The 27,770-nt window shown below is 38.7% G+C and overlaps 1 protein-coding gene across 1 annotated transcript in view; it reads right to left on the bottom strand.

Moving 5' to 3' along the window:
* Positions 1 to 27,770, bottom strand: part of HINT1 (histidine triad nucleotide binding protein 1) — a 94,381-nt gene that overhangs the window by 34,859 nt on the left and 31,752 nt on the right. The window contains exon 2 of the mRNA XM_027098541.1: positions 2,745 to 2,976. Coding sequence (XP_026954342.1) covers positions 2,745 to 2,976 — 232 coding nt within the window. The remainder of the gene's footprint in view (positions 1 to 2,744; positions 2,977 to 27,770) is intronic.

Below are 27,770 nucleotides of genomic sequence, written 5' to 3'. Positions count from 1 at the left end.
TCTATTAGATCATTTTTATGGTCTCTTGTTCCGTGCTCATATTTTCAAGTCACCCTTTTTTTGAGGGAAAACTTATAATAAAAACATACCTTGTCTCTTCTACTTGCTGTAGCAATCAAACTAAAAGTTCTCAGTCACTAAGGTTGAATAGATTCCTTCAGGCTAAACCACTCCCCAGGATTCCTTCTTTCACTTTATTTTTTGACTTCTGTAGATTCTTTCATTTCTTGCCATCTCAGCAACTCATTTAACATAGTGATTGTTATGTATTATGTAGCTTTTGCAGTCATTTCATTGGGAAAGTCCTTATGATAGCTAATCAACAAGCTTGCCTTCCTTTTGTCCATGTAAACAGACCCAGAATATCCTGATCATGGATGGACACATAGCAGAGGCTGAGACTTAGTCTCCAGTCTCTCTGGGCCCTTGGTTGGTCCAGGCTGAGCATGTGCCCCAAGCGAAGACAGAGAACTTCTGCAGGAATTTTCTAATCCCAGACAAGGGCAAAGGGATTTTTTTTTCCTCTCTTTGGTTTTGAGCTGTGAGAATGTGATACCAAGCATCTTTGGTACTCATTTTTTCCCCTGCCATGAGATGAAAGCTTGTTTGCTATAGAAGTGGTTAAAGCCAAGCAAAGACCAGCAAAGATGAGAGATGAGTTGAGAAAGAGTGATAGAGGGGAAAGAAAGAGCACTTTGGAGGTATTAGGTTTTCAGTTCCAATTCCTGAGATCCTTGGAGCTTCATGAGTTCCTACAGCCCTTCCTTGGATACTATGACAAAACCAAATATCCTTCCTATAAACTCCTTTTTTATGCTTAATTTAGTATCAGTTGGATTTCTAACACTTTTAGCCAACTCATTCTAATATAGGTCCTCCTTTTTTAATTTTTGCTCTGAATATATGATATTGCAAACACTCAAAGTTTTCACTAATACCAAGAGTCGCTGCTTTTTTTTTTTTTTTTTTTTTTTCGGAAGACCATTGTCTCTTTCAAATGGAGTTCTGACTGACCACACTACCGTAGCATTATGGCATGGGAATGTGACAACCTTTTGGGGTAGCAGAGGATGTGGGAATCACTGGTTTATCCTGGTCTGTACTGGCACCCTGCTTTTTGAAACTAAAATAATAGAGTGGCAGAGTTCTTATAAAACCAAATGATGATAGAATTTGTATCAGTCAGGGCCTAGTCAGTAAACAGAGTAATTTAGTAATTAGATAGGAAAGATTTAATAGGAAGAATTATCAACTTGTAACAGGAGATTGGAGTAACAGGAGATTTACCCCTTGGTAAAGAGGACTTAAAAATAAAGCAATAGCAGCTATAAGGAACAGCTACTACCCCTTGGTCTGAGGCAGAGTACCCAAGGAAGGAACACATTTGGGATATTCTGCTTCTCCCCATCTAATGCTGATATTCAGACCTCTTTGGGGAAGGTGCAGCTATAACCCTCTGGGTGGCAAAGGAGTTCACTAAGAAGCTGTGAGCCAAGATTGGAAAGCAGGAAATAGGTTACTGGGATGCTGAAGAAACTCACTGGCAAGCTTCCCATGGAGAGGGGCTGCTGTTGAATTTTCTGGGAAGTTAACTGGTCATCATTGGGACTCATTGGGAAGTCACTCACCCAGGGGGAACAGGGTGCTTGCTGGGAATCTGGCTGGAGTATCTACAGAACTCATGGGAAGGTGTGTGTGTGCAGAATGCTGCTGAGCTTGCAGAGATGTCATCTGGTGCACCCATGGAACTTGCTGGAAAGATACCTGCCTGGGTACCCCCTGACATCTGCTGGAGGTTAGCTCTGCTGGTTGTCCTGCATGCTAGCTGAGTCACTTCAGTGCCCTCCATTGGCATAGCTTAACATCATGCCAGCTGTCAAAGGAGGAATACACATAAGATTTGGCTCTAATACAAGGTTTGTACAAATTAGGTTTCTGTATAGGGCAAGGAGCAGCTGAAATGCCACATTTCAGAGTCTATTTTTTTTTAACTGATGTGTAGTTGATTTACAATGTTGTGTTAGTTTCTGCTGTACAGCAAAGTTATTCAGTTATACATATGTATACATTCTTTTTTCATATTCTTTTCCATTATCGTTTGTCACAGGATATTGAATATAGTTCCCTGTGCCATACAGTAGGACCTTGTTGTTTATCCATTCTATACATAATAGTTTGCATCTGCTAATCCCAAACTCCCAATCCATCCTTCCCTACCCACCCCACCTTGTCAACCACAAGCCTGTTCTCTGTCAGCAAGTCTGTTTCTGTTTTGCACATAGGTTCATTTGTGTCATACTTTAGATTCCACATATCAGTGACATCATATGGTATTTGTCTTTCTCTTTCTGACTTACTTCACTTAGTATAATAATCTCTAAGTCCATCCATATTGCTGTAACAAGCATTATTTCATTCCTTTTTATGGCTGCATAGTATCCCATTGCATATATGTACCACATCTTCAGAGTCTACTTTAGAGTCTACAAGTAAAGACAGTGTGTGGTCTTAGAGCTGGGTGTGGAAGCATCTGGGAGAGCTGGGCCAGAGGTCACGGGACCAGTTCTGGGAGCTCAGACATTATCACATGAGCTATGAACACACCTTGTCCTGCCCTTCATTTGTAGATAGGTGAGACCTGGTTAAAGTGATCCTGAATGGGAACAATGAAGGTAAAATGAGGAGAAGAAAGCCCACCAAAAGGCAGTAGACAGAGTGGCATGTGTAAAAGCAGAGAGGCTTACCATCCAGGTCTCTAGCCTTTAGGCAATGCTGGGTATACAGCATATTTCTGAGCCTCAGTTCTTCTGTAGCGCCAGCTGGCTCATTTCCTGCTTCCTTTTTCTCTTCTCTGTGGTGTTTCAGCTGCTTGTCTCCACAGTCCAGTGCAAGCACTGAATCCAGGTCCTTAATAATGTGCTGATTGCTACAGGTGATTCTGACTAGATGTAATAATGCAGAATTAAATTCACCATTCTAATGAAAGAGGGAAAACAGAAATCCATTATATAGGAATTCAAATTTAGTGCTAGTATAAATTGCAAGTATTTTAAAAGAAAAAAAAAGAAAGAAGACGTTACAATTGATACCACAGAAATACAAAGAATCGTAAGAAACTACTATGAACAATTACAGGCCAAAAAATCAGACAACCTAGGAGAAATGATAAATTTCTAGAAACATACCAAGACTGAATCATGAAGAAATAGAAAATAGAAAATTTGAATAGACCAGGTAATAGTAAAGATGAATCAGTAACCGAAACTCTCAACAAATAAAATCCAGGACCAGATGGCTTCACTGGTGAATTCTACCAAACATTCAAAGAAGAGTTAATACCAATCCTTTTCAAACTCTTCCAAAAAATAGAAGAGGAGGGAACACTTCCGAATTCTTTTATGAGGCCAGCATTACCCTGATACCAAAACCAGACAAGAAGCCCAGAAGAAAAAAAAAATTACAGGCCAATATCCCTGATGAACATAGATGCAAAAATCCTCAACAAAATGGTAGCAAACTGAATTCAACAATACATTAAAAGGATCATACACCATGATCAAGTGGGATTTATTTCAAGAATACAAGGATGGTTCTATATCTGCAAATCAATCAACGTGATACACCACATCAATAAAATGAAGGATAAAAATCATATAATTATCTCAATAGATGCAGGAAAAACTTTTGACAGAATTCAACATCCACTTATGATAAAAATTCTCAACAAAGTAGGTATAGCAGGAAAGTACGTCAACATAATAAAGACCATATATGACAAGCCCACAGCTAACATCATACTCAACAGTAAAAACCTGACAGCTTTTCCTCTAAGGTCAGGAACAAGACAAGGATGTCCACTCTTGCCACTTTTATTCAACATAGCGTTGGAAATCCTAAATCAAAATAATTAGGGAACAAAAGGAAATAAAATACATCCAAATGAAAAGGAAGAACATAAACTGTCTCTACTTGTAAATGACATGATATTATTTATAGAAAACCCTAAAGACTCCACCAAAAACTGTTAGAATAAATGAATTCAGTAAAGTTGCAGAATAAAATATTAACCTACAAAAATCAGTTGTATTTCTATACACTAATAACAAACTCTCAGAAATAAAAGTCAAGAAAACAATCCTATTTAAAACTGCATCAAAAAGAATAAAATACCTATGAATAAATTTAACCAAGAAAGTGAAAGACTTGTACACTGAAAACTGTATATTGATGAAAGAAATTAAAGAAGACACAAATAAATGGCAAGATATTACATTCTTGTAGATTGGAAGAATTAATATTCTTTAAATGTCCATGCTACCCAAAGTACTGATTCAATGCAATTCCTATCAAAATTCAATGGCATTTGTCACAAAAATAGAACAAACAATCCTAAAATTTGTGTGGAACTGCAGAAGAGCCCAAATAGCCAAAGCAACCTTGAGAAAGAAGAACAAAGCTGGAGGCATAACACTTCCTGATTTCAAACTACACTACAAAGCTATAGTAGTCAAAACAGTGTAGTATTGGCATAAAAACAAACACATAGATCAGTGGAATAGAATAGAGGGCCCCAAAACAAACCTGTGCATACAAGATCAGTTAATTTGTGACAAAAGAGACAAGAATTTACAGTGGGGAAAGGTTAGTCTCCTCGATAAATGGTGCTGGGAAAATTGGAGAGCCACATGTTAAAGAATGAAGCTGGACCACTTTCTTATACCATACACAAAAATCAACTCAGATTCAATTAAACACTTGAACATAAGACCTAAAGCCATAAAACTAAAAGAAAACACGGAGTAAGCTCCTTGACTTTGGTCTTGGCAATGATTCTTTGGATTTGACACCAATTCTGAACAGCAGAGGAAACAATCATAAAACAAAAAGTTAACCTACAGAATGGGAGGAAATTATTTGCAAATCATATATCTGATAAGGGGCTAATATCTAAAACAAATAAAGAAGTTATACAACTCAAAGCAAAAAATAAATAATCCAATGGGCAAAATTAACAATGAACAGAGGAACTGAATAGACATTTTTACCAAGAAGATATACAAATGGCCCAAAGGTACATGAAAAGGTGCTCAACTTTACTAGTCATCAAGGAGATGCAAATCAAATCCACATTAAGGTATTACCTCATTCCTGTTAGAATGGCTGTCATCAACAAGAGATAACAATGTGGAAAAAAGGGAACCCTTGTGCAGTATTGGTGGGAATGTAAATTGGTGCAGCCACTACGGAAAACAGTATGGAGGTTCCTCAAAAAGTTAGAAATAGAATTACCATTTGATCCAGCCTTTCTACTTCTGGATATGTATATGAAGGAAATGAAATAACTATCTCAAAGAGATATCTGCACCCCCATGCTCATTGCAGCATTATTTACAATAGCCAATACATGGAAATAACCTAAGTGTCCATCAACAGATGAATGGATAAAGAAAATGTGACACACACACACACACAAAATATTGTCATTCAGCCATAAAAAAAGAAGGAAATCCTGTCATTTGCAACAACATGGATGGACCTTGAGGGCATTATGCTAAGTGAAATAAGTCAGAGAAAGATAAATACCATATGGTCTCACATATATGTGGAATTTTTTTAAAAACACCAAACTCAGAAAAAAACAATCAGATTTGTGGTTACCAGAAGCAGGGAGGTGGGGGAGAGAAGGAATTAGATGAAGGTGGTGAAAATGTACAAACTTCCAGTTACAACATAAATAAGTACTAGGGATATAATGTACAACATGATAACTATAGTTAACACTGCTGTATGGTATATATGAAAGTTGTTGAGCAATCCTATCATAAGGAAATTTTTTTTTCTTTCTTTTCCTTCCCTTTATATGTATAGGAGATAATGGATGTCAACTAAACTTGTTGTGATAATCTTTTTTTTTTTTTTTAAGTTGCTAAGAGAGTAGATCTTAAAAGTTCTCATCACAAGAAAAAAAATTTATGTGAGGTGATGGATGTTAACTAAATCTATTTTGGTAATCATTTAGCAATAAATACATATAGCAAATCCTTAGGTTGTATATACCTTAAATGAATACACTGTTATATATCAATTATATCTCAATAAAACTGGGAGGAGGTAGGACTTCCCTGGTGGTGCAGTGGTTAAGAATCCACCTGCCAATGCAGGCAACAGGGTTCAAGCCCTGGTCCAGGAAGATCCCAAATGCCATGGAGCAATTAAGCCCATGAACCACAGCTACTGAGCCTGTGCTCTAGAGCCCACAAGCCACAACTACTGAGCCTGCGTGCCACAACTACTGAACCTCATGCACCTAGAGCCCGTGCTCTGCAACAAGACAAGCCACTGCAATGAGAAGCCTACGCACTTCAATGAAGAGTAGCCCCCACTCGCTGCAACTAGAGAAAGTCTGCGCAGCAATGAAGACACAATGCAGCCAAAAATAAACAAAAAAAAAAACTTGGGGGGGTGATGAAGAACAGGATAATTTAAAAGTTTTTTTACAAGATTAGGTCAAGATGGCAGAGTAGGAGGACATGCTCTCACTCCCTCTTGTGAGAACACTGGAATCACAGCTAACTGCTGAACAAACATCGACAGGAAGACACTGGAACGCACCAAAAAAAATATCCCACATCCAAAGCCAAAGGAGAAGCCACAATGAGATGGTAGGAGGGGCGCAATCACAATAAAATCAAATCCCATAACTGCTGGGTTGGAGACCCACAAACTGGAGAACACTTATACCACAGAAGTCTACCCACTGGAGTGAAGGTTCTGAGCCCCACGTCAGGCTTCCAAAGCTGGGGGTCTGGCAATGGGAGGAGGAATTCCTAGAGAATCAGCCTTTGAAGGCTTGTGGGATTTGACTGCAGGACTTCGACAGAACTGAGGTAAACAGAGACTCCACTCTTGGAGGGCCCAGACAAAGTAGTGTGCGCATTGGGACCCAGGGGAAGGAGCAGTAACCCCCATAGGAGACTGAACCAGACCTACCTGCTAGTGTTGGAGGGTCTCCTGCAGAGGCGGGGGGGTGGCTCTGTCTCACTGTGAGGACAAGGACACTGGCAGCAAAAGTTCTGGGAAGTACTCCTTGGCGGGAGCCCTCCCAGAGTCCGCCATTAGCCCCAACAAAGAGCCTGGGTAGGCTCCAGTGTTGAGTCCCCTCAGGCCAAACAACCAACAGGGAGGGGACCCAGCCCCACCGATCAGCAGACAAGCGGATTAAAGTTTTACTGAGCGCTGCCCACCAGAGCAACAGCCAGCTCTACCCACCACCAGTCCCTCCCATCAGGAAACTTGGACAAGCCTCTTAGATAGCCTCATCCACCAGAGGGCAGACAGCAGAAGCAAGAAGAACTACAGTCCTGCAGCCTGTGGAACAGAAACCACATTCACAGAAAGGTAGACAAGATGAAAAGGCAGAGGGCTATGTACCAGATGAAGAACAAGATAAAACCCCAGAAAAACAACTAAATGAAGTGGAGATAGGCAACCTTCCAGAAAAAGAATTCAGAAAAATGATAGTGAAGATGATCCAGAACCTCGGAAAAAGAATGGAAGCAAAGAACCAGAAGGTGCAAGAAATGTTTAACAAAGACCTAGAAGAATTAAAGAACAAACAAACAGAGATGAACAATACAATAATTGAAATGAAAAATACTCTACAAGGAATCAATAGCAGAATAACTGAGGCAGAAGAACGGAGAAGTGACCTGGAAGACAGAATGGTGGAATTCACTGCTGCAGAACAGAATAAAGAAAAAAGAATGAAAAGAAATGAAGACAGCATAAGAGACCTCGGGGACAACATTAAACACAACAACATTCGCATTATAGGGGTCCCAGAAGGAGAAGAGAGAGAGAAAGGACCTGAGAAAATATTTGAAGAGATTATAGTTGAAAACTTCCCTAACATGGGAAAGGAAATAGCCACCCAAGTCCAGGAAGTGCAGAGAGTCCCATACAGGATAAACCCAAGGAGAAACATGCCAAGACACATAGTAATCAAATTGGTAAAAATTAAAGACAAAGAATATTATTGAAAGCAGCAAGGGAAAAACGGCAAATAACATACAAGGGAAATCCCATAGGGTTAACAGCTGATTTCTCAGCAGAAACTCTACAAGCCAGAAGGGACAGGCATGATATACTTAAAGTGATGAAAAGGAAAAACCTACAACCAAGATTACTCTACCCAGCAAGGATCTCATTCAGATTCAATGGAGAAATCAAAAGCTTTACAGACAAGCAAAAGCTAAGAGAATTCAGCACCACCAGAACAGCTCTACAACAAATGCTAAAGGAACTTCTTTAAGTGGGCAACACAACAGAAGAAAAGGACCTACAAAAACAAACCCAAAACGATTAAGGAAATGGTAATAGGAACATGCATATCAATAATTACCTTAAATGTGAATAGATTAAATATTCCAACCAAAAGACACAGGCTTGCTGAATGGATACAAAAACAAAACCCATATATATGCTGTCTACAAGAGACCCACTTCAGACCTAGAGACACATACAGACCAAAAGTGAGGGGTTGGAAAAAGATATTAAATGGAAATCAAAAGAAAGCTGGAGTAGCAATACTTATATCAGATAAAATAGACTTTAAAATAAAAAATGTTACAAGAGACAAGGAAGGACACTACATAGTAATCAAGGGAACAATCCAAGAAGAAGATATAACAATTATAAATATACATGCACCCAACATGGGAGCATCTCAATACATAAGGCAACTGCTAACAGCTATAAAAGAGGAAATTGACAGTGACATAATAATAGTGGGAGACTTTAACACCTCACTTACACCAATGGACAGATCATCCAAACAGAAAATTAATAAGGAAAGACAAGCTTTAAATGACACAATAGACCAGGTAGATTTAATTGATATTTATAGGACCTTCCATCCAAAAACAGCATATTACACTTTCTTCTCAAGTGTGCATGGAACATTCTCCAGGATAGATTACATTTTGGGTCACAAATCAAGCCTCAGTAAATTTAAGAAAATTGAAATCATATCAAGCATCTTTTCTGACCACAAGACTATGAGATTAGAAATCAGTTACAGGGAAAAAAATGTAAAAACCACAAACACACAGAGGCTAAACAATATGTTACTAAATAACCAAGCGGTCACTGAAGAAATCAAAGAGGAAATCAAAAAATACATAGAGACAAATGACAATGAAAACACGACGATCCAAAACCTATGGGATGCAGCAAAAGCAGTTCTAAGAGGGAATTTTATAGCTATACAAGCCTACCTCAAGAAACAATAAAAATCTCAAATAAACAATCTAACATTACACCTAAAGGAACTAGAGAAAGAAGAACAAACAAAACCCAAAGTTAGCAGAAGGAAAGAAATCATAAAGATCAGAGCAAAAATAAATGAAATAGAAATAAAGAAAACAATAGCAAAGATCAATAAAACTAAAAGCTGGTTCTTTGAGAAGGTAAACAAAATTGATAAACCATTAGCCAGACTCATCAAGAAAAAGAGGGAGAGGACTCAAATCAATAAAATTAGAAATGAAAAAGGAGAAGTTACAACAGGCACTGCAGAAATACAAAGCATCCTAAGAGACTACTACAAGCAACTCTATACCAATAAAATGGACAACCTGGAAGAAACGGACAAATTCTAAGAAAGGTATAACCTCCCAAGACAGAACAAGGAAGAAATAGAAAATATGAACAGACCAATCACAAGTAATGAAATTGAAACTGTGATTTAAAATCTTCCAGCAAACAGAAGTCCAAGACCAGATGGCTTCACAGGTGAATTCTATCAAACATTTAGAGAAGAGCTAACACCCATCCTTCTCAAACTCTTCCAAAAAATTGCAGAGGAAGGAACACTCCCAAAATCATTCTGTGAGGCCACCATCACCCTGATACCAAAACCAGACAAAGGTACTACAAAAAAAGAAAATTACAGACCAATATCACTGATGAATATAGATGCAAAAATCCAGAACAAAATACTAGCAAACAGAATCTAACAACACATTAAAAGGATCATACACCATAATCAAGTGGGATTTATCCTAGGGATGCAAGAATTCTTCAATATACGCAAATCAATCAATGTGATACACCGTATTAACAAACTGAAGAATAAAAACTATATGATCATCTCAATAGATGCAGAAAAAACTTCTGACAAATTCAACACCCATTTGTGATAAAAACTCTCCAGAAAGTGGGCATAGAGGGAACCTACCTCAACATAATAAAGGCCATAAATGACAAACCCACAGCAAACATCATTCTCAATGGTGAAAAACTGAAATCTTTCCTCTCAGATTAGGAACAAGACAAGGATGTCCACTCTCACCACTATTATTCAACATAGTTTTGGAAGTCCTAGCCACAGCAATCAGAGAAGAAAAAGAAATAAAAGGAATACAAATCAGAAAAGAAGAAGTAAAACTGTCACTGTTTGCAGATGACATGATACTATACATAGAGAATCTTAAAGATGCCACCAGAAAACTACTAGAGCTAATCAATGAATTTGATAAAGTTGCAGGATACAAAATTAATGCACAGAAATCTCTTGCATTCCTATACACTAATGATGAAAAATCTGAAAGAGAAAGTAAGGACACATTCCCATTTACCATTGAAAGAAAAGGAATAAAATACCTAGGAATAAACCTACTACCTAGGGAAACAAAAGACCTGTATGCAGAAAACTATAAGACACTGATGAAAGTAATTAAAGGTGATACCAACAGATGGAGAGATATACCATGTTCTTGGATTGGAAGATTCAATACTGTGAAAATGGCTATATTACACAAAGCAATCTACAGATTCAATGCAATCCCTATCAATTTACCAGTGGCATTTTTTTACAGAACTAGAACAAAAAATCTTAAAATTTGTATGGATACACAAAAGACCCCGAATAACCAATGCAGTCTGAGGGAAGAAAACGGAGCTGGAGGAATCAGACTCCCTGACTTCAGACTCTACTACAAAGTTACAGTAATCAAGACAATATGGTACTGGCACAAAAACAGAAACATAGATCAGTGGAACAAGACAGAAAGCCCAGAGATAAACCCACACACCTATGGTCAACTAATCTAGGACAAAGGAGGCAAGGATGTACAATGGAGAAAAGACAGTCTCTTCAATAAGTGGTGCTGGGAAAACTGGACAGCTACATGTAAAAGAATGAAATTAGAACACTCTCTAATACCATACACAAAAATAAACTCAAAATGGATTATAAACCTAAATGTAAGACTGGACACTATAAAACTCTTGGAGGAAAACATAGGAAGAACACTCTTTGACATAAATCACAGCAAGATCTTTTTTGATCCACCTCCTAGAGTAATTAATGGAAATAAAAACAAAAATAAACAAATGGGACCTAATGAAACTTCAAAGCTTTTGTACATCAAAGGAAATCATAAGCAAGACAAAAAGACAACCCTCAGAATGGGAGAAAATATTTGCAAATGAATCAACCTACAAAGGATTAATCGCCAAAATATATAAACAGCTCATGCAGCTCAATATTAAAGAAACAAAAAACCCAATCCAAAAATGGGCAGAAGACCTAAATAGACATTTCTCCGAAGAAGACACACAGATGGCCAAGAAGCACATGAAAAGCTACTCAACATCACTAATTATTAGAGAAATGCAAATCAAAACTACAATGAGGTATCACCCCACACGAGTTAGAATGGGCATCATCAGAAAATCTACAAGCAACAAATACTGGAGAGGGTGTGGAGAAAAGCAAACCGTCTTGCACTGTTGGTGGGAATGTAAATTGATACAGCCACTATGGAGAACAGTATGGAGGTTCCTTAAATAGCTAAAAATAGAATTACCATATGACCCAGCAATCCCACTACTGGGCATATACCCAGAGAAAACCATAATTCAAAAAGACACATGCACCCCAATATTCCTTGCAGCACTATTTACAATAGCCGGGTCATGGAAGCAACCTAAATGCCCATCGACAGACGAATGGATAAAGAAGAAGTGGTACATATATACGATGGAATATTACTCAGCCATAAAAAGGAACGAAATTGGGTCATTTGTAGAAATGTGGATGTATCTAGAGACTGTCATACAGAGTGAAGTAAGTCAGAAAGAAAAACAAATATCGTATATTAACGCATGTATGTGGAACCTAGAAAAATGGTACAGATGAACAGGTTTGCAGGGCAGAAATTGAGACACAGATGTAGAGAACAAACGTATGGACACCAAGTGGGGAAAGCCACGGCGGGGTGGGGATGGTGGTGTGCTGAATTGGGCGATGGAGTTGACATGTATACACTGATGTGTATAAAATGGATGACTAATAAGAACCTGCTGTATAAAAAAATAAATAGGGCTTCCCTGGTGGCACTGTGGTTGAGAGTCCGCCTGCCGATGCAGGGGACACGGGTTCGTGCCCCGGTCTGGGAAGATCCCACATGCCATGGAGCGGCTAGGCCCGTGAGCCATGGCCGCTGAGCTTGCGCGTCCGGAGCCTGTGCTCTGTTGTGGGAGAGGCCACAACAGTGAGAGGCCCGCATATCGCAAAAAATAAATTAATTAATTAAATTTAAAAAATATATATTTTTTAAAGTTTCAGGAGACTTGAGACTTAAAACTTCTTTTTGTAATCTCAGGGTATATATATATATATATATATATATATATATATATATATATATATATGTGTGTGTGTGATTGGGATGAAAAAGACAGAATTTTTTTACAAGTCCCCAGGCAACCAAAATAAAACTCTAAACTGAATCATGGTATATGTCTAAGAAGCCTTTTACTGAAAAAGTATCTACCAAGAAAATGTGAATAATGCTGAATTGAGAGTGACTGGAAGCCCCACACGGCAAGGCAAGCAAGACAGTGTTGGCCCAGGAAGTAGTAGGAGGTGTGATTTGCAAGGGGTGCCCAGGATTCTCAGTGGCACCAACAGGGAGAAAGGCTTCTTTGATCATCAGGCTGTAAAAGGTGGAAAAAAGAAAAGAGCCCTGAACATTTTGTGAGTGAAGCAATTTGACCATCAATCTACGAGGTGTTTGTCCCATGAAATTGCCGTTGGCTGAGGAATAAGTCTTTGATAAGTCTAGGAATTCATTTTGCATAAATGTCCATATTTTATTTAAACTACTTTGCAAGAGACTATTCTTCCCATTCATAGAGAAAGGAAGAGTAGAGTTAACGATCCTAAATAAGAGCCCAAAATTTCAATTACTCTAGATTGGCACCCAACTACTTAAGCTTGGGAAAGAAATGAATTATATATTTCATGCTGTCCAAATCTGTGGGAGAACAAGGTATCCCATAGGAGGATTTTGCTCCATTAAGCTTTGTTGCAATCCATAAGACTAACCAATCGGGGTGTGTGTGTGTGTGTGTGTGTGTGTGTGTGTGATGTTTGGGGGAAAATAGTTCAAAAATACTGCATGCAGAAGCAGTTTGAGGTTTCACAATTTGTTGTGGATAAGTCATGGCTTGGATGATAAACCTACTGATAATTTTGGTTTGGTTGTCTTAGCATTTCCTAGGGCCCATGAGAGATTGGGATAAAATTACTATGGAAGGTTGACATTAATAAAATGTATTATTTCAATTGCAGGGGCTTTGGGTTTTGTTTTTCTTCTTTTTATTCCAAGTATGGAAATGGGATATAATTTTTTTCTGGTGCAGTGCTTAACTCCACTTCTTTGATGGGTAATTTTCACCTCAAAAACATCAAAGTGTTTTCCCACCCCATCTAAAACTGGAAAATTTGTAACCTATGTTTTCAGAGACTTTGAAATATAAACTACATCCAGCTGTAGGAGCAATGTGGAAATGGATTGATCACAGTTTGAAAATAATCAAGCTAGACCAACGAAATCTCTAGCCAAAAAGTCTGTTTGATTTAACTATCCCATTGGTATTATGAGTTATTAAAAAATGAAGAGTCTCCCTGGCTGCAGAATAAGTATACCAATTCCCCACTTCCTTCCATTTTTGGAAACTTCTCAGAAATGTAAATGCACAGAGGGAGAAAATATAATAAATATGCTCCCTTGGTGAGAATGAAGGAAAAGTTAGGCAGTAAATAACTCAGTGAGTTCATTGTGAATTCTTAAAACCTCTCTTTCACAATCATACTCTTTTATTTTTTTATTTTTTTTAACATCTTTATTGGAGTATAATTGCTTTACAATGGTGTGTTAGTTTCTGCTTTATAACAAAGTGAATCAGTTATATATATACATATGTTCCCATATCTCTTAGGATCATACTCTTTTAAATGCAAACTCAAAGCAAAAAAAAGGAAGTTCATCTCAGATTTGTCATTTATGACAGCAGTGTGGAAGGATTAATAAATGTTATGAGACTTCCTGAAGAATAAAGACACTTTTCAGAGTGAATAAAAAGTACTTTTAATAGATACAAATCCCATTTTCATCAATATAAGTTTTGAATTTCCCCCAAGGTGAATAGAGAGATAAAGGAGCCAGCCAGGATAACTAGTTGGTTGTTTTATTGTAGTATATACTCCAACACGAATGGCAGTTCAAGGGTTCAGTTTTCAGTATTAACTGACATTGTACCTTCTTCGTCTCCACACTCCCTGTTTCTAACTCCTTCTCCCTTCTAACCAAGTTGATGCTTGAGAAGTGAAGCTGGGAATGCTTGCTGCAAACATCCGCATATATTCTATACATAGGTTTTTGAGGTGTGTAGCATAGAGAAGTTTTGCAAACCTCTGGTCCACATAATGGTTATCTCTGTGGCCTGAGATCCTTGCATCAACATTCTCATCTCTACTGAGGCTCTGTTGTCAGAATGAGGCTTGCTAGTTGATTGTCTGTGATTTAAGCCTGTGGTCTCAGATGGAGGACCCCTAGAGCTCTCTTCTTCTTTTATATTCTTCATGATTTAGTGTCATTGAAACCCAACTGAGATTCTCCCTGGCTGCATGGGACTTTTACTTGCTTACTTTGGGATGCATCTGCAGCTGATTCATAATTGTCTCTATTCACTTCAGAATATTTACTAGCATGTACCATTCAAACTTCTGCATAAATCCTCCTAGGACATTTTCATGTGCATATTTCAATTACTTGGGGATTATTCCAAATTATGTAGAGCCCAATAAGAAGATCTGCTAGAGTATGACTGAGGTTGGTCTGGGGCTGAAAGGCTCAGTTATCTAAAACACGTTCTTGAAGTGCCAGTACACCCTGTTTTATAGCATATCTGTCTCTTCTGTAATCTTTCTTGAAATTGATATGTCTGGATTCATTAACCCTGTTCCCACTCAGGAGAAAACTGAATTGGGTTAAGTTGGTAAAGGAGTGACTGTGAGTGATATTTCCTGTTTATATATAAGTAAAGCAACAGATAAAACAGCTTAGTAGATAGAATCCATATAGTCAACTTAGACATTTTTGTATACATATTTTTTATCATGATATAATCTATATGGTGTAAAATGCACAATTTTAAAGTGTACAATTCAGTAGTTTTCTAGCATATTCACAAAGTTGTGCAACCATCTGTTTAGTTTCATAACATTTTCATCATCCTAGACTTCTTTTTGACCTCAAAAAAGTACTTTTGTTTTGCAATGGCTTAAGAAGAAGATAGTGTTGTAGACAGAATAATGCATCCCACCCCAAGTGTCTATATCCTAATCCCCAGAGCCTGTGAAGGTGTTAGGTTACATGGAAAAGCTAGATTAAGATTGCAGGTGGAGGGACCTCCCTGTTGGGGCAGTGGTTAAGAATCCGCTTGCCAATGCAGGGGACATGGGTTTGAGCCCTGGTCCGGGAAGATCCCACATGCCGTGGAGCAACTAAGCCCACGCGCCACAACTACTGAGCCTGCACTCCAGAGCCCGCGAGCCACAACTGCTAAAGCCTGTGCGCCTAGAACCCGTGCTCAGCAATAAGGACAAGCCACCTCAATGAGAAACCCGTGCACCGCAAGGAAGAGTAGCCGCCGCTCACTGCAACTAGAGGAAGCCCGCACACAGCAACAAAGACCCAATGCAGCCAAAATATTAAAAATAAAAATAAAAAAAGATTGCACGTGGAATTAAGGTTGCTAATCAGCTAACCTTGAAATGGGGCGATTACCCCAGATTATCTGTATGGTCCCAGTGTAATCATAAATGTCCTTAAAAGTGAAAAAGAGAATCAGAAGACTGTTTGGCAAAGTCACAGAAGGAGATGTAATGACAGATGCAGAGGTCAGAATGTTGCAGTTGCTGATTTGAAGATGTCTGGAGAGGCCAGGAGCCAAGGAATGCAGGTGACCTGTAGAAGCTGAAAAAGATAAGGAAAGATATTCACCCCTAGAGCCTCCAGAAGGAACGCAGCCTTGCCAACATGTTGGTTTTTGTCCAGCAAGGCCCATTTTTTGACTTCTGACCTGTAAGATAATACATTCGTGTCGCTTTTAGCCACTAAGTTTGTGGTAGTTTATATAGGAAACTAATACAGATGGGGAAGGATAGTAGTTGGGAGAACGAAGAAAGGAGGAAGAGAAAGGGAGAGAGACACCATGAGGTACTGTTTGCTTATCTAGCCCCTTTGATGATGTCCCAGACTGAGTGCTGGCTTTGTCATTCACTTGATCCTACTGATCTTTGAAAGAGTGGTTGAGAGTAGATGCACTTTTCTCATATGCTTGTAGGTCACGTCATGTGCTTTGCCTGGTTAGAGTTTAGGAACTCCACTGTTCCTAATGGTGAAGTGAACGGACTAGAATTTTGACTGGTCTTGAGAGTTTACTGAGTCTCTCAGAAGCTGTTAGGAAATTGAGTTTGTTAGTCAAGGAGAACAAAGAGCTGCACACCTCCATCCCCACCTATTGACTCCATTTCAGGTGAAGCTAACTGCACGAGAGAAACCCCTGACATCAAGAGGGAGTCAGGTAAGAAACTTGATTATTGCACTGTGACTCAGTTTGCCAACTGTTTAAAACCTGAAATCTGACAAGCTTTAAAAGTAAAAGTAATATGAATACTGATGTAATGTGCTTCTCATTTCTTTTTGAGAAAATTTAAAAGGTTTTGTAAAATCTGGTGTTAGTTATTTTTTTCTAAAAGCAAAAAATGAAATTAAGCTTGAAATTCTTTATATTCACTTTCAAAAATATGTTAAATATTCAATTATGCATCAAGATATCTTACTTTGCCAAAATTTTGGCAACAGCTGGACATGCAACAGAAAATATAAGAAAGCTAATTTCTCCTAAATGTTGGTTTGAATAAATACAATGCTGGTGAAGGCTCTGAACTGACACATTTGTGGCCTGCAGCTTTAATATTGTCTTTGAAGACACAGTAAAGACTGTGTCACCTCAGCTGCCTTTGATTTGGCTTCCAAATTGGGAGCCCTGTGCGGTGCTCATACCTAGTGTCTCTGATCCTAAATTCTTAGCCTGAGAGCCATGTTGTTGGGTAGTCTAACTTTGAGATTAGAGGGAATAACCCATGGTTATTTTCACAAGCTGCCAGTCTGCAACAGAGTCATACTGGTAAAAGTGTGGCTCTAGGGCTGTCTCCTAAGTATCCCACAGTACTGGGGCCCTGAGGTCCCAGAGGATTCTCACCCATAATAGCTTAAGAAATTTATTGGAAAGATATTGGGATTTGTCACAGAATGAAAGGGAGAGCTGCAGGAACTCATGCAACTCCAAGAATCTCAGCAATTGGAACTGGTAACCTGATACCTCCAAAGTGTTCTCTTTGTATGTCTATCACTCTTCCTCAACCTATCTCTCATCTTTGCTGATCTTTGCTTGGCTTCAACCTCTCCCATAGCAAACAGGCTTTTGCCTCATGGCAGGAGGAGAAAATGAGTGCCAGAAACTCTAGTATCACATCCTCACAGCTCAAATCCAAGGAGAGGAAAAAATTCTCTTCCCCTTGACTGGGGTTAGAAGACTCCTGGGGAAGGCCTCAGGAGTGGATTGTCTCCACTTGGGACACATGCTCAGAAAGATTGGAAACTAAGATTATCTCAGCCTGTGTCATGTGTCCATCCCATGGTCAGGATACTCTGGGTCTGTTACAGGGATAAATGGAAGGCAAGTTTGTTGATTAGATATTGGAAGGACTTTTCCAATGAAATGACTACAAAAGCTAAATAATATTGAATACTTAATGGTCACCATGTAAAATGAGTTGTTGAGATGGCAAGAAAATAAGGAATCTACAAAAGGCAGAAACAAAGTGAAAGAAGGAATCCCAAGGAATGATTTAGCCTGAAAGAATTTGTCCAACCCTGGTGATCTAGTTCTTCAAACAAACATGCAGGGTTAAGGAAACAAAGGATTGCAGGAACCCAGGCTAACAGCGTCAGAGCTGTTATCAAAGGATGAGGAGAGGGAAAGGTTACCAGAACCCAAAAGGAGAAAGAATCATAAAGAGTAGGCCATCTCAAGAGGAGCAAGGACCTTAGTTGAGGAACATAGCCCTTGCAGGAAAGAATCCAGGTGAATAATTAGCCTCAATCTCATTCTCTGATCTCCACAGTGACTGTTGATCAAACCCTGCTGAAGCCAGAGGGCTTGGGAGCTCTGTTGAAGTAATTCATAATCTGTTTAACCACATAGGACAGATTATAAGGTAGATCTGTAGGAACAAACAGTAGATGTTCAGAACATATATGTCCTAATTGGCCTGCTTCTAACCTTCCCCCTTTCCCACCTCTTCACAGTAACCAGAATGATCTTTCAAAATAAAATTCACCTCCTACCATAACCCCAATTAAAACCCTTAGGGTCTTCCCATTTTTACCTTGAGTTCCATAATGAATAATCTCCATACCTTGTCCTTCAAGGTTCAGTAAACATAATTTGGATTCTACCCACTCTCCAATCCAACTCATCCAGTTTCACTTTTTCCCTTAAAGTCTTACACTTACTGTTCCATCTTTTTGGGAATCTTTTCCTTGACTTTTCATGTGTCTAGCTTCTTTATAGCTATCAAGTCTCAGCATAAATGTCAGTTCCTCAGAGAAGTCTTCCATGACCACCCAATTGCAATGCTGAGTTATTTCCTTAATAACACATAATACAGTGTGCAGTTATGTTATTTACTCACTTGTCTGCCTGCTTATAATCTGCCTTGCATAGTACAACATAGATCCGTGAAGATGAGGAATTTTCTTATTTTATTCACCATTGTATCCCCAGTTACTGTACTGGTGCTTGGCACAAAGTAGGTGGTAAGGAATTATTTGATGAATGAATGAATGAATGGTTCCTTGTCAAAATAATCATCTTCAGAACCCCATACTGTGTGTCAATCAGTTATTAATATTACTAATTTCTTCATGTGCTTCTGTCACCATGGTGGTGCTGATATTAAGCAGTCATCTGTTTCAAACTGACAAAGACTCACTAGAAATCATAGCACCCTAGAAATCCTTCAAGACTAGGAAATGTAGTACAGTTCTTCAGGGAGTTTTTTGGAGGAAGAGACTGAGCAAACACAATGCTCTTGCTTGGGCTCTAAAGAAGCAGCAAAAGCAGAGGCTCAGATACAATGATCTTCAGTAAATTTCTTAAGAAAAGGAAAAATCAAGGAAAATTTGCAGGATTAGAATACCTGCTGTTGAGAATATGGAAATCATGTATGTATTCTTTGACTATTGTGAAAGCCCAGCCTCACACTAGAGCATTATCAAAGTGTCAGTAAAGGGCTCTTTTCCTTCCCAAACAACAAGAATGTGGAAGGGGACAGGAAGTCCCCTTTCTTCTGCTGTGTAGAAAACCAATCATAGAAAGGTGGCATAATTAGAACTTCTACAAGTCAATTTATTTGGTCAACCGCCTCACAGATCAAAGCAGTGATGCTCATGGAAAGTGGGCCAAGGGGAAATATATTAACCATGTACACAGATAACTGATTAGTAATAGAATGAAGGTCTTCAGTCAAATTTGTCATTTCACTTTTGGAACCACAGCACAATAAAACAATCTAAAAATGAAACAGAATAAAATAACTTTTTAATATTTCATCGTGCTTATGCCATACAAATGTATAAGCCTAAATGATATATAATAATGTCAATAAAGAGGATACAGAGTTAGTTAATCAATTTCCTTCTCAATCCCATTACCCTTATGAAGTTATTCAGTAGACCCTTTTGTACTCTGTGGACTGATAGGTGTGCTAATCTGGGCGGCTAACTCTTAGCCTTGAATCCAAGTTAATTCTGATCATGCCATGCCCTTGGACCTGCCACGCCCTAAGGACAAGGCATTCCATACTGAAGCTGACAGCCCTAATAATGAATATCCAACACAGGTCAGTGGATTTTTGTCGAAACCTCTTGACCCAATGCAGAGGGATGCTTGGTGCCTTCATGGCAGAGGCATTTCCCAGAAGCCTGGGAAGAAAATCAGGGATATTAATCTTTTGGTTTTCAATTTATTCTGGGCAGGGCAAAGGCAAGTCTTGAACTCTTATCTCTCTTCGAATGTTCTATATTCTTTGTTGAATATTCAGAGACTTGAGGCTCAGAGGGATGTATGACTACAAGTGCCCTTTGGGCACTCCAGCAGAAATTTCCTGACTGACTTCCCAAACCTATAATTTCCTTCAGAAGAACAGATGATATCTTCTTCCTGACTTGACTACAGTCCAGTCAAAGCATTTGGGAAGAACATAATGCCATTCTTGATGTTTTAAGTGGTCAAAATCATATGCAAGACTTTGACTTCAAGTTAGTTTGGCCTAGGTCTTCATTCATTCTCCACTTACTAAATCATTCATTCAGTTGGCTGATCAACAAATACATGCTGAGAGCTGCTTTATCTGCAATAGAGGATATAGAGTGATGGACAGCCTCCATTTAATGGGAGAATTATAAACGTCATACACACAACAAGGCCATATATAAGTACAGACATTGCTATTGATTCTACCAGTGGGGAGAGATGACTGCAAATAGAGCAGTAAAGGAAGATTCAATTGAAAAAAAAAAAAAAAATGATACCAGGGATCCACTTGGACAGGTGATTAACATGTGAATGCAGAGAAAAAACAACAAGGTGCAGAAGAGTACTAAGGCATGAATACACTGTCAGACCTGCTGCAGAGGTTCTGATGTGGGCATAACAGAGGACATTATTGGAAATGTGTGTTTCAACCAGACTGGAAATCCTTGAATGCCAATTTGGGCTTAATCTACTAAATAACAGGGAAATTCTAAGTGTTCTTGAATAAAGGAATTATAATATCTTTGAACTAGAAATGCCTTTAGAAGTCTAAGTAGTGCTCTCAGAAGACTGATACGAAAATGGGTGGCTGGCTAAATTAGAGGGCAGAACCTGGAAGTGAGGAGATAAGACAGGTGGTAATGGCTTAAACCTAGAGTGGTAACTTCAGAAGTGAAAAGAAGGAGTCTAATATGAGAGGAGTTGTGAAGTAAGAATTGACCATCTTTAATGACAGGTCATGAGATATAAGGAAGAAGGAGTCTAAGATAACTCTGAAGTTTTGACCCTAGTTGAACACAACTATGGTGGTATTCACCATTAGAGAAGTCTGTTGGGAGGGGTGGGGTTGAGGGTAGATGATGATGATACTTATAGTTAAGTTCAGGATATCCCAGTGCATTTCCACTAAGTAGCTGGATTTTATGACTGGAATCCAGAAGTGTTCAAAGCTAGGGATGTGGATTTGGAAGTCATTTGAGTAGAGGATTCTGCCAGTATTGAAATTATGGTCTGAGAATAGCCACTGACTTCTGAGAAGCCTCAGATATTGTGGCTCTCTTATGTGGACACACAAGAAAATTATTCCCTATGTTTTTGTTATCCCAAGAGAGAAGAGTAGGCAGAGTATACTCCACAATTAGTACTTTGCATTAGAAATCACAATAAATATAATAAAGTCAGTACCTATAATATAGAACAGTAAGGCCTATTCTTATTTGTCTTTGCATTCCCTGTGCCTTGCACACAGTATGTGGCCCCCCAAAATCTTGTTGATTAAGTTAAAATAAAAGCTAGCTTTTAAGATAGTTAATATACCTTTTTTTAAATTTTATTTTACTTATTTTTTTATACAGCAGGTTCTTATTAGTCATCAATTTTATACACATCAGTGTATACATATCAATCCCAATTGCCCAATTCATCACACCCCCACCCCGCCCCCTGCCGCTTTCCCCCCTTGGTGTCCATATGTTTGTTCTCTACATCTGTGTCGCAATATCTGCCCTGCAAACCTGTTCATCTGTACCATTTTTCTAGGTTCCACATACATGCGTTAATATACAATATTTGTTTTTCTCTTTCTGACTTACTTCACTCTGTATGACAGTCTCTAGATCCATCCACACCTCAACAAATGACCCAAATTTGTTTCTTTTTATGGCTGAGTAATATTCCATTGTATATATGTACCACTTCTTCTTTATCCATTCGTCTGTCGATGGGCATTTAGGTTGCTTCCATGACCTGGCTATTGTAAATAGTGCTGCAAGGAACATTGGGGTGCATGTGTCTTTTTGAATTATGGTTTTGTCTGGGTATATGCCCAGTAGTGGGATTGCTGGATCATATGGTAATTCTATTTTTAGTTTTTTAAGGAACTTCCATACTGTTCTCCATAGTGGCTGTATCAATTTACATTCCCACCAACAGTGCAAGACGGTTTGCTTTTCTCCACACCCTCTCCAGCATTTGTTGTTTGTAGATTTTCTGATGACGCCCATTCTAACTGGTGTGAGGTGATATCTCATTGTAGTTTTGATTTGCATTTCTCTAATAATTAGTGATGTTGAGTAGCTTTTCATGTGCGTCTTGGCCATCTGTATGTTTTCTTTGGAGAAATGTCTATTTAGGTCTTCTGCCCATTTTTGGATTGCGTTGTTTCTTTTTTTAATATTGAGCTGCATGAGCTGTTTATATATTTTGGAGATTAATCCTTTGTCCGTTGATTTGTTTGCAAATATTTTCTCCCATTCTGAGGGTTGTCTTTTCGTCTTGTTTATGGTTTCCTTTGCTGTGCAAAAGCTTTGAAGTTTCATTAGGTCCCATTTGTTTATTTTTGTTTTTATTTCCATTTCTCTAGGAGGTGGATCAAAAAAGATCTTGCTGTGATTTATGTCAAAGAGTGTTCTTCCTATGTTTTCCTCCAAGAGTTGTATAGTGTCTGGTCTTACATTTAGGTCTCTAATCCATTTTGAGTTTATTTTTGTGTTTGGTATTAGGGAGTGTTCTAATTTCATTCTTTTACATGTAGCTGTCCAGTTTTCCCAGCACCACTTATTGAAGAGACTATCTTTTCTCCATTGTATATCCTTGCCTCCTTTGTCATAGATTAGTTGACCATAGGTGCGTGGGTTTAAAAGGCATTGGGAAGGGTTTATAGTGCTCAGTTTTTATCCTAAGTACTTTTTGCTGAGAATTTAGTAAAAAGCCCACAAAAATTAGAAAAACTCTGGTTATTTTTTTTCCAAAAGGAATTAAAAATATGAGAATTCTTCCTTTTATACATTAATTCATCATTAGTAAGAGTTTTGGGGACCAAAAAAATCAACCTTGAATCTTTATTGTTACTGTTAATCTTCTAAGGCAGTACTAGTTCTATGCCATAAAACTTTGGACCTGCTTATATATTCTTTTTATTTGTCCTCTAAATCATAGAATCAAAGTTTTAGAACTGGAAAAATCTTAGTGCTTATCCACTTTCAATGGTAAAAATTCAGAATTCTAGTAATTGTTTAACAAGTCTTATCTCCTGTGTCTTACCTCTCAAACCCAAACTGGACATTTGTAAAATCTATATTCTTTGCTTGTTTGAAAACCCCCGTATTAGCAGTGTATTCAATACATGGTATTTAACGAACACTTGTTGACTTGTATGCAAGTCTGCCAAACAAGCCCTAAACATATAAACACACACACACACACGTATACACACACATATGCAATACACACACTATAACTTGCTCAAAATAGGGATTAGAAAGTCTTTGGGGATGGGTATTAATTAAACTATAGTAAAATATTGTTGGGGTCAGTGAAGGTCCTAGACTTTATGGAGAGCAAGGTAGCAAAGGAAATGCTATTTTTCATGTGAACTTTTCTGAAAGGATTGCCAAGATTGAAAAAACAATGTTAATAGTAAATGATTGGGTTTACAACTTGTCATTGGAAAATTTTTCCCATATATGCTCAGTTACTATATTTATTTTTTATTTTTTAATTTACCAGTGTCTCCACAGAGTCCTACCTACAGATTACTGTAGAAGTAGCAAGTTGATGGTTTCTCAAAGGGATCCTCTCAGTCACAACAGCAAAGACAGTGGCTCTCCCAAGCACGAGGCTAGGTTTCTGTTCCCTTCCATTGAGGAATGCATCAGACAAAATGAAAAGCAGTTTTACAGAGTAAACATTAAGTTGTTGTCCTTCTGATGTATATTGAACATAAACACACACAAAATGCTCAGAGGGTATGAAAATTCTTCAGAAGGACCTGTGAATTTACTAAGCACAACTTCAGACAAAGCATTCACAGGGTCTCATATTAGACTGCAGAATCAAATAAGGTGAAGGCCAGCAGACATGCATTCTAATGGCTCAGGCTGACTAGTGTTCATTTTATGGTCCTGCTCTGCCCTGCTGTGGGAATGCTGAGAAGTGCATGAGGGGACAGTGCTCAGCACTTGGAATCAGCGAAAATAAATGCCTTTAGTCAGAGAAATAAGCAGAGCACAAAGGAAAAAACAGAGGCTTCTCTTTCAATCAGAAATCCACACTAAATATTCATATTTTCTGAGTATAGTGTTACTGGATGCAATAAGATAAAATATAAATGACTTAGAGGAAAAGTGATTTGCAAATGTCAGATGGTTTTTAACTCATCCACTTGTAAAGTTGAATTTAATGTTCAACTTATCTTCTAATTTTCCCAAGGTGAAATGTTGTTTGATGGTGTACAAAACATGGTATGGGTTTAAATATAAAAAGTAGGGACAATAATAATAATTAATATTAACTGAGCAATTACTATATATCCGGCACCACGTAAATATTAATTTGTTTAATTTTCACAACAAACCCATGAGATGAGTACTAGCTCTTTGTACTTTTCAAAGTGCTTCATGTAAATGTTTTCTGTTGCTCCTTACACAGTGCTTCCGAGGGAGACCGGGAACTTCATGGTACACAAGACACCTTGAAGACCCTGAGGTGAGTAGGTAGGACCCAAACCTATTGTGAGATTCAGAATCCGAGTCCAAGTATCCTAGCTCCCAGAGCAGCTTTTATTTCATTTAAACAAAGATGTGTGGTTTACAGCCCTAAAGAAAAAACATTTACCAGACCAATCCTGATTAAGAAACACCTATCAAAACTGAATAAACAAAAAGTATTATGACTGCATCTGACAATTACATGTTTTCTCTGTACTATTTTTAATTTTTAACATTGTCAGAAAAATGATGCTGACTAAATTATGAAAACAGTAAGGCTTAATTATTTATTCTATTATTTACTAAGCAGGCTTGGTTTCAGGTAAGTTAATTAGCATTTAAGTCCCATATGAAGGCAAAAATGAACTTTCCCGAAGTTTTTTCCCCCATTGATCTGACCTACTTACCTAAATCCTGTTCCTAAAATCTAGACGTGAGACTTCCTCAGGGGCTAATATGGTTTGGTCCTAACCAGTTATCCACTTCCAGCCTGTTTTGGGGGTTTTGTTTGCGTTTTGTTGTTTTGTTTCAGTTTGGGGTTTTGTTGCTTTGGGGCAAACAATGACCGTCATTTAGATTTGTAAACCTTCAATCTTGTGGTAAATTATATTTGAAAACTGCATTCTAAATTTAGCTTGATTTCACCAGCAAGCTTCTCAAGATCAAGATATTTTATGTATTTTCAGACTGACTGTGCTCATATGACAGTTAACAACAACAGCTGCAAATTAACAAATGCAAGGGCTGGATCAAATTAACATGGACTTGACAGAACAGGGTTCCAAACTTATAACTGGGTTACAAAGGTTTATCTGCGAGTTAACCAGATGGAAATTGTGATGGGTTTTCCAATCTAAATGTTAATACTAAAAACATTTATTTTTAGCATAGCATTTTTTTTTAATTAATTAATTTATTTTTGTCTGTGTCGGGTCTTTGTTGCTGTGCGCGGGCTTTCTCTAGTTGCAGTGAGTGAGGGCTACTCTTCATTGCGGTACGCAGGCTTCGCCTTGCGGTGGCTTCTCTTGTTGTGGAGCACGGGCTCTGGCACGTGGGCTTCAGTAGTTGTGGCTCGCAGGCTCTAGAGCGCAGGCTCAGTAGTTGTGGCACACGGGCTTAGTTGCTCCGCGGCATGTGGGATCTTCTCGGACCAGGGCTTGAACCCGTGTCCCCTGCATTGGCAGGCGGATTTTTAACAACTGTGCCACCAGGGAAGACCTAGCATAGCATTTTTTGTCACAAAATTATTAATCACTGGATCCCTGCAAGACCTCTGCAAGGAGGGCCTCCATGCGAGCTCTGAACCTTCATTTGGCTCACCTCTCTGCATGGGGCATGGAGCAAGGTGTCCAAAGGACCACAAGGATGAGGCCACCCAGACTCTGTCACCTACTACTAGAACCTGGGCTCCCAGTTCACTGGGGGTGGGGGTGGAGGGGTCCTTTGTAGGGAGATGGAAGGAGTATGGTTACAAGAGCCAGGGTATAGGCACCCTGAGCACTGCCTCAGGGAAAAAAGGAAAGAAATGGGTAAGCCGTGGACCTGGAACTGAGCTGGGGACCAGCCCTCCCTGCAGTGTCACGTTCTAGGAAATTGAACTTAGCCTTCCAGGTCTTTATGAAGGTGTGTCAGCCAGGAGGGAGTCCAGAAAATAATATTTTATTCAAATGTTTATTGGCTAGATTTTTTAAAACAAAAGGAGAAAACCGACAAAACTTGGCAAAATACAGAACCAGGCAACACACATTAGAAGCACTAATAATAAGGACTTCCCTGGTGGTCCAGTGGTTAAGAATCCGCCTGCCAATGCAGGGGACACGGGTTCGATCCCTGGCCCGGGAAGATCCCACATGACGCAGGGCAACTAAGCACACATGCCACAACTACTGAGCCTGGGCTCTGGAGCCTGTGAGCCACAACTACTGAGCCCGTGCACCACAACTACTGAAGCCTGCATGCTCAGGTGAGCAGCTAGTCCTGCACACCTGCCTTCCTGAGGTTTTCCCCTCTATTTAGTCTATCATTTGTACCCCACAAAATGCTACATTTCTAGCCTCTTCCCTGAAGAAAAATAGAGATTAATTACAGCTCCCTATCAGATCTATGAATTTTTTAATGTGTCACCTAAGTGAAATTTAATGAGTCCCCAAAGTACATGACTAAGGTTTATGAAAAGCACTCACCAAAAGTATAATTGTTCCATGTGAGTGGCCTACTAGAGCTTCTAACTGTATGCTGCACTCGGAAAAAAAAAAATACACTTCTGGAAAATTAACACTCTGCTACAAAACATGAATAAAATAAAGCCTTCTTTGCTCTACTTGAGTTATATCTTTATTACTTGCTAAGCCCCAGCCTCCCAATTTGGAATGGAAGCAGAAATTCTCAAACCTCATTAGCCATTTAGGGAAACTAAAGCAATTCACAAAGTCTCCAGGGATGATTCCCACCGTCTAGAGAATGGCAGTTGTCTAGAAGGGGAAAATCACTGTTGACAAGTGAAAAGACGTCTATCCTCTGGAATGCCATTGATATGACAAGAAAGAT

Source organism: Aethalodelphis obliquidens, unplaced genomic scaffold (genome assembly GCF_003676395.1).
Source record: "Aethalodelphis obliquidens isolate GAN/ISIS:26980383/991018 unplaced genomic scaffold, ASM367639v1 scaffold4, whole genome shotgun sequence".
Taxonomy (NCBI): Eukaryota; Metazoa; Chordata; class Mammalia; order Artiodactyla; family Delphinidae; genus Aethalodelphis; species Aethalodelphis obliquidens.
Note: the sequence above shows the minus strand (reverse complement) of the source record. Positions and strands in the feature narration are given on the sequence as shown.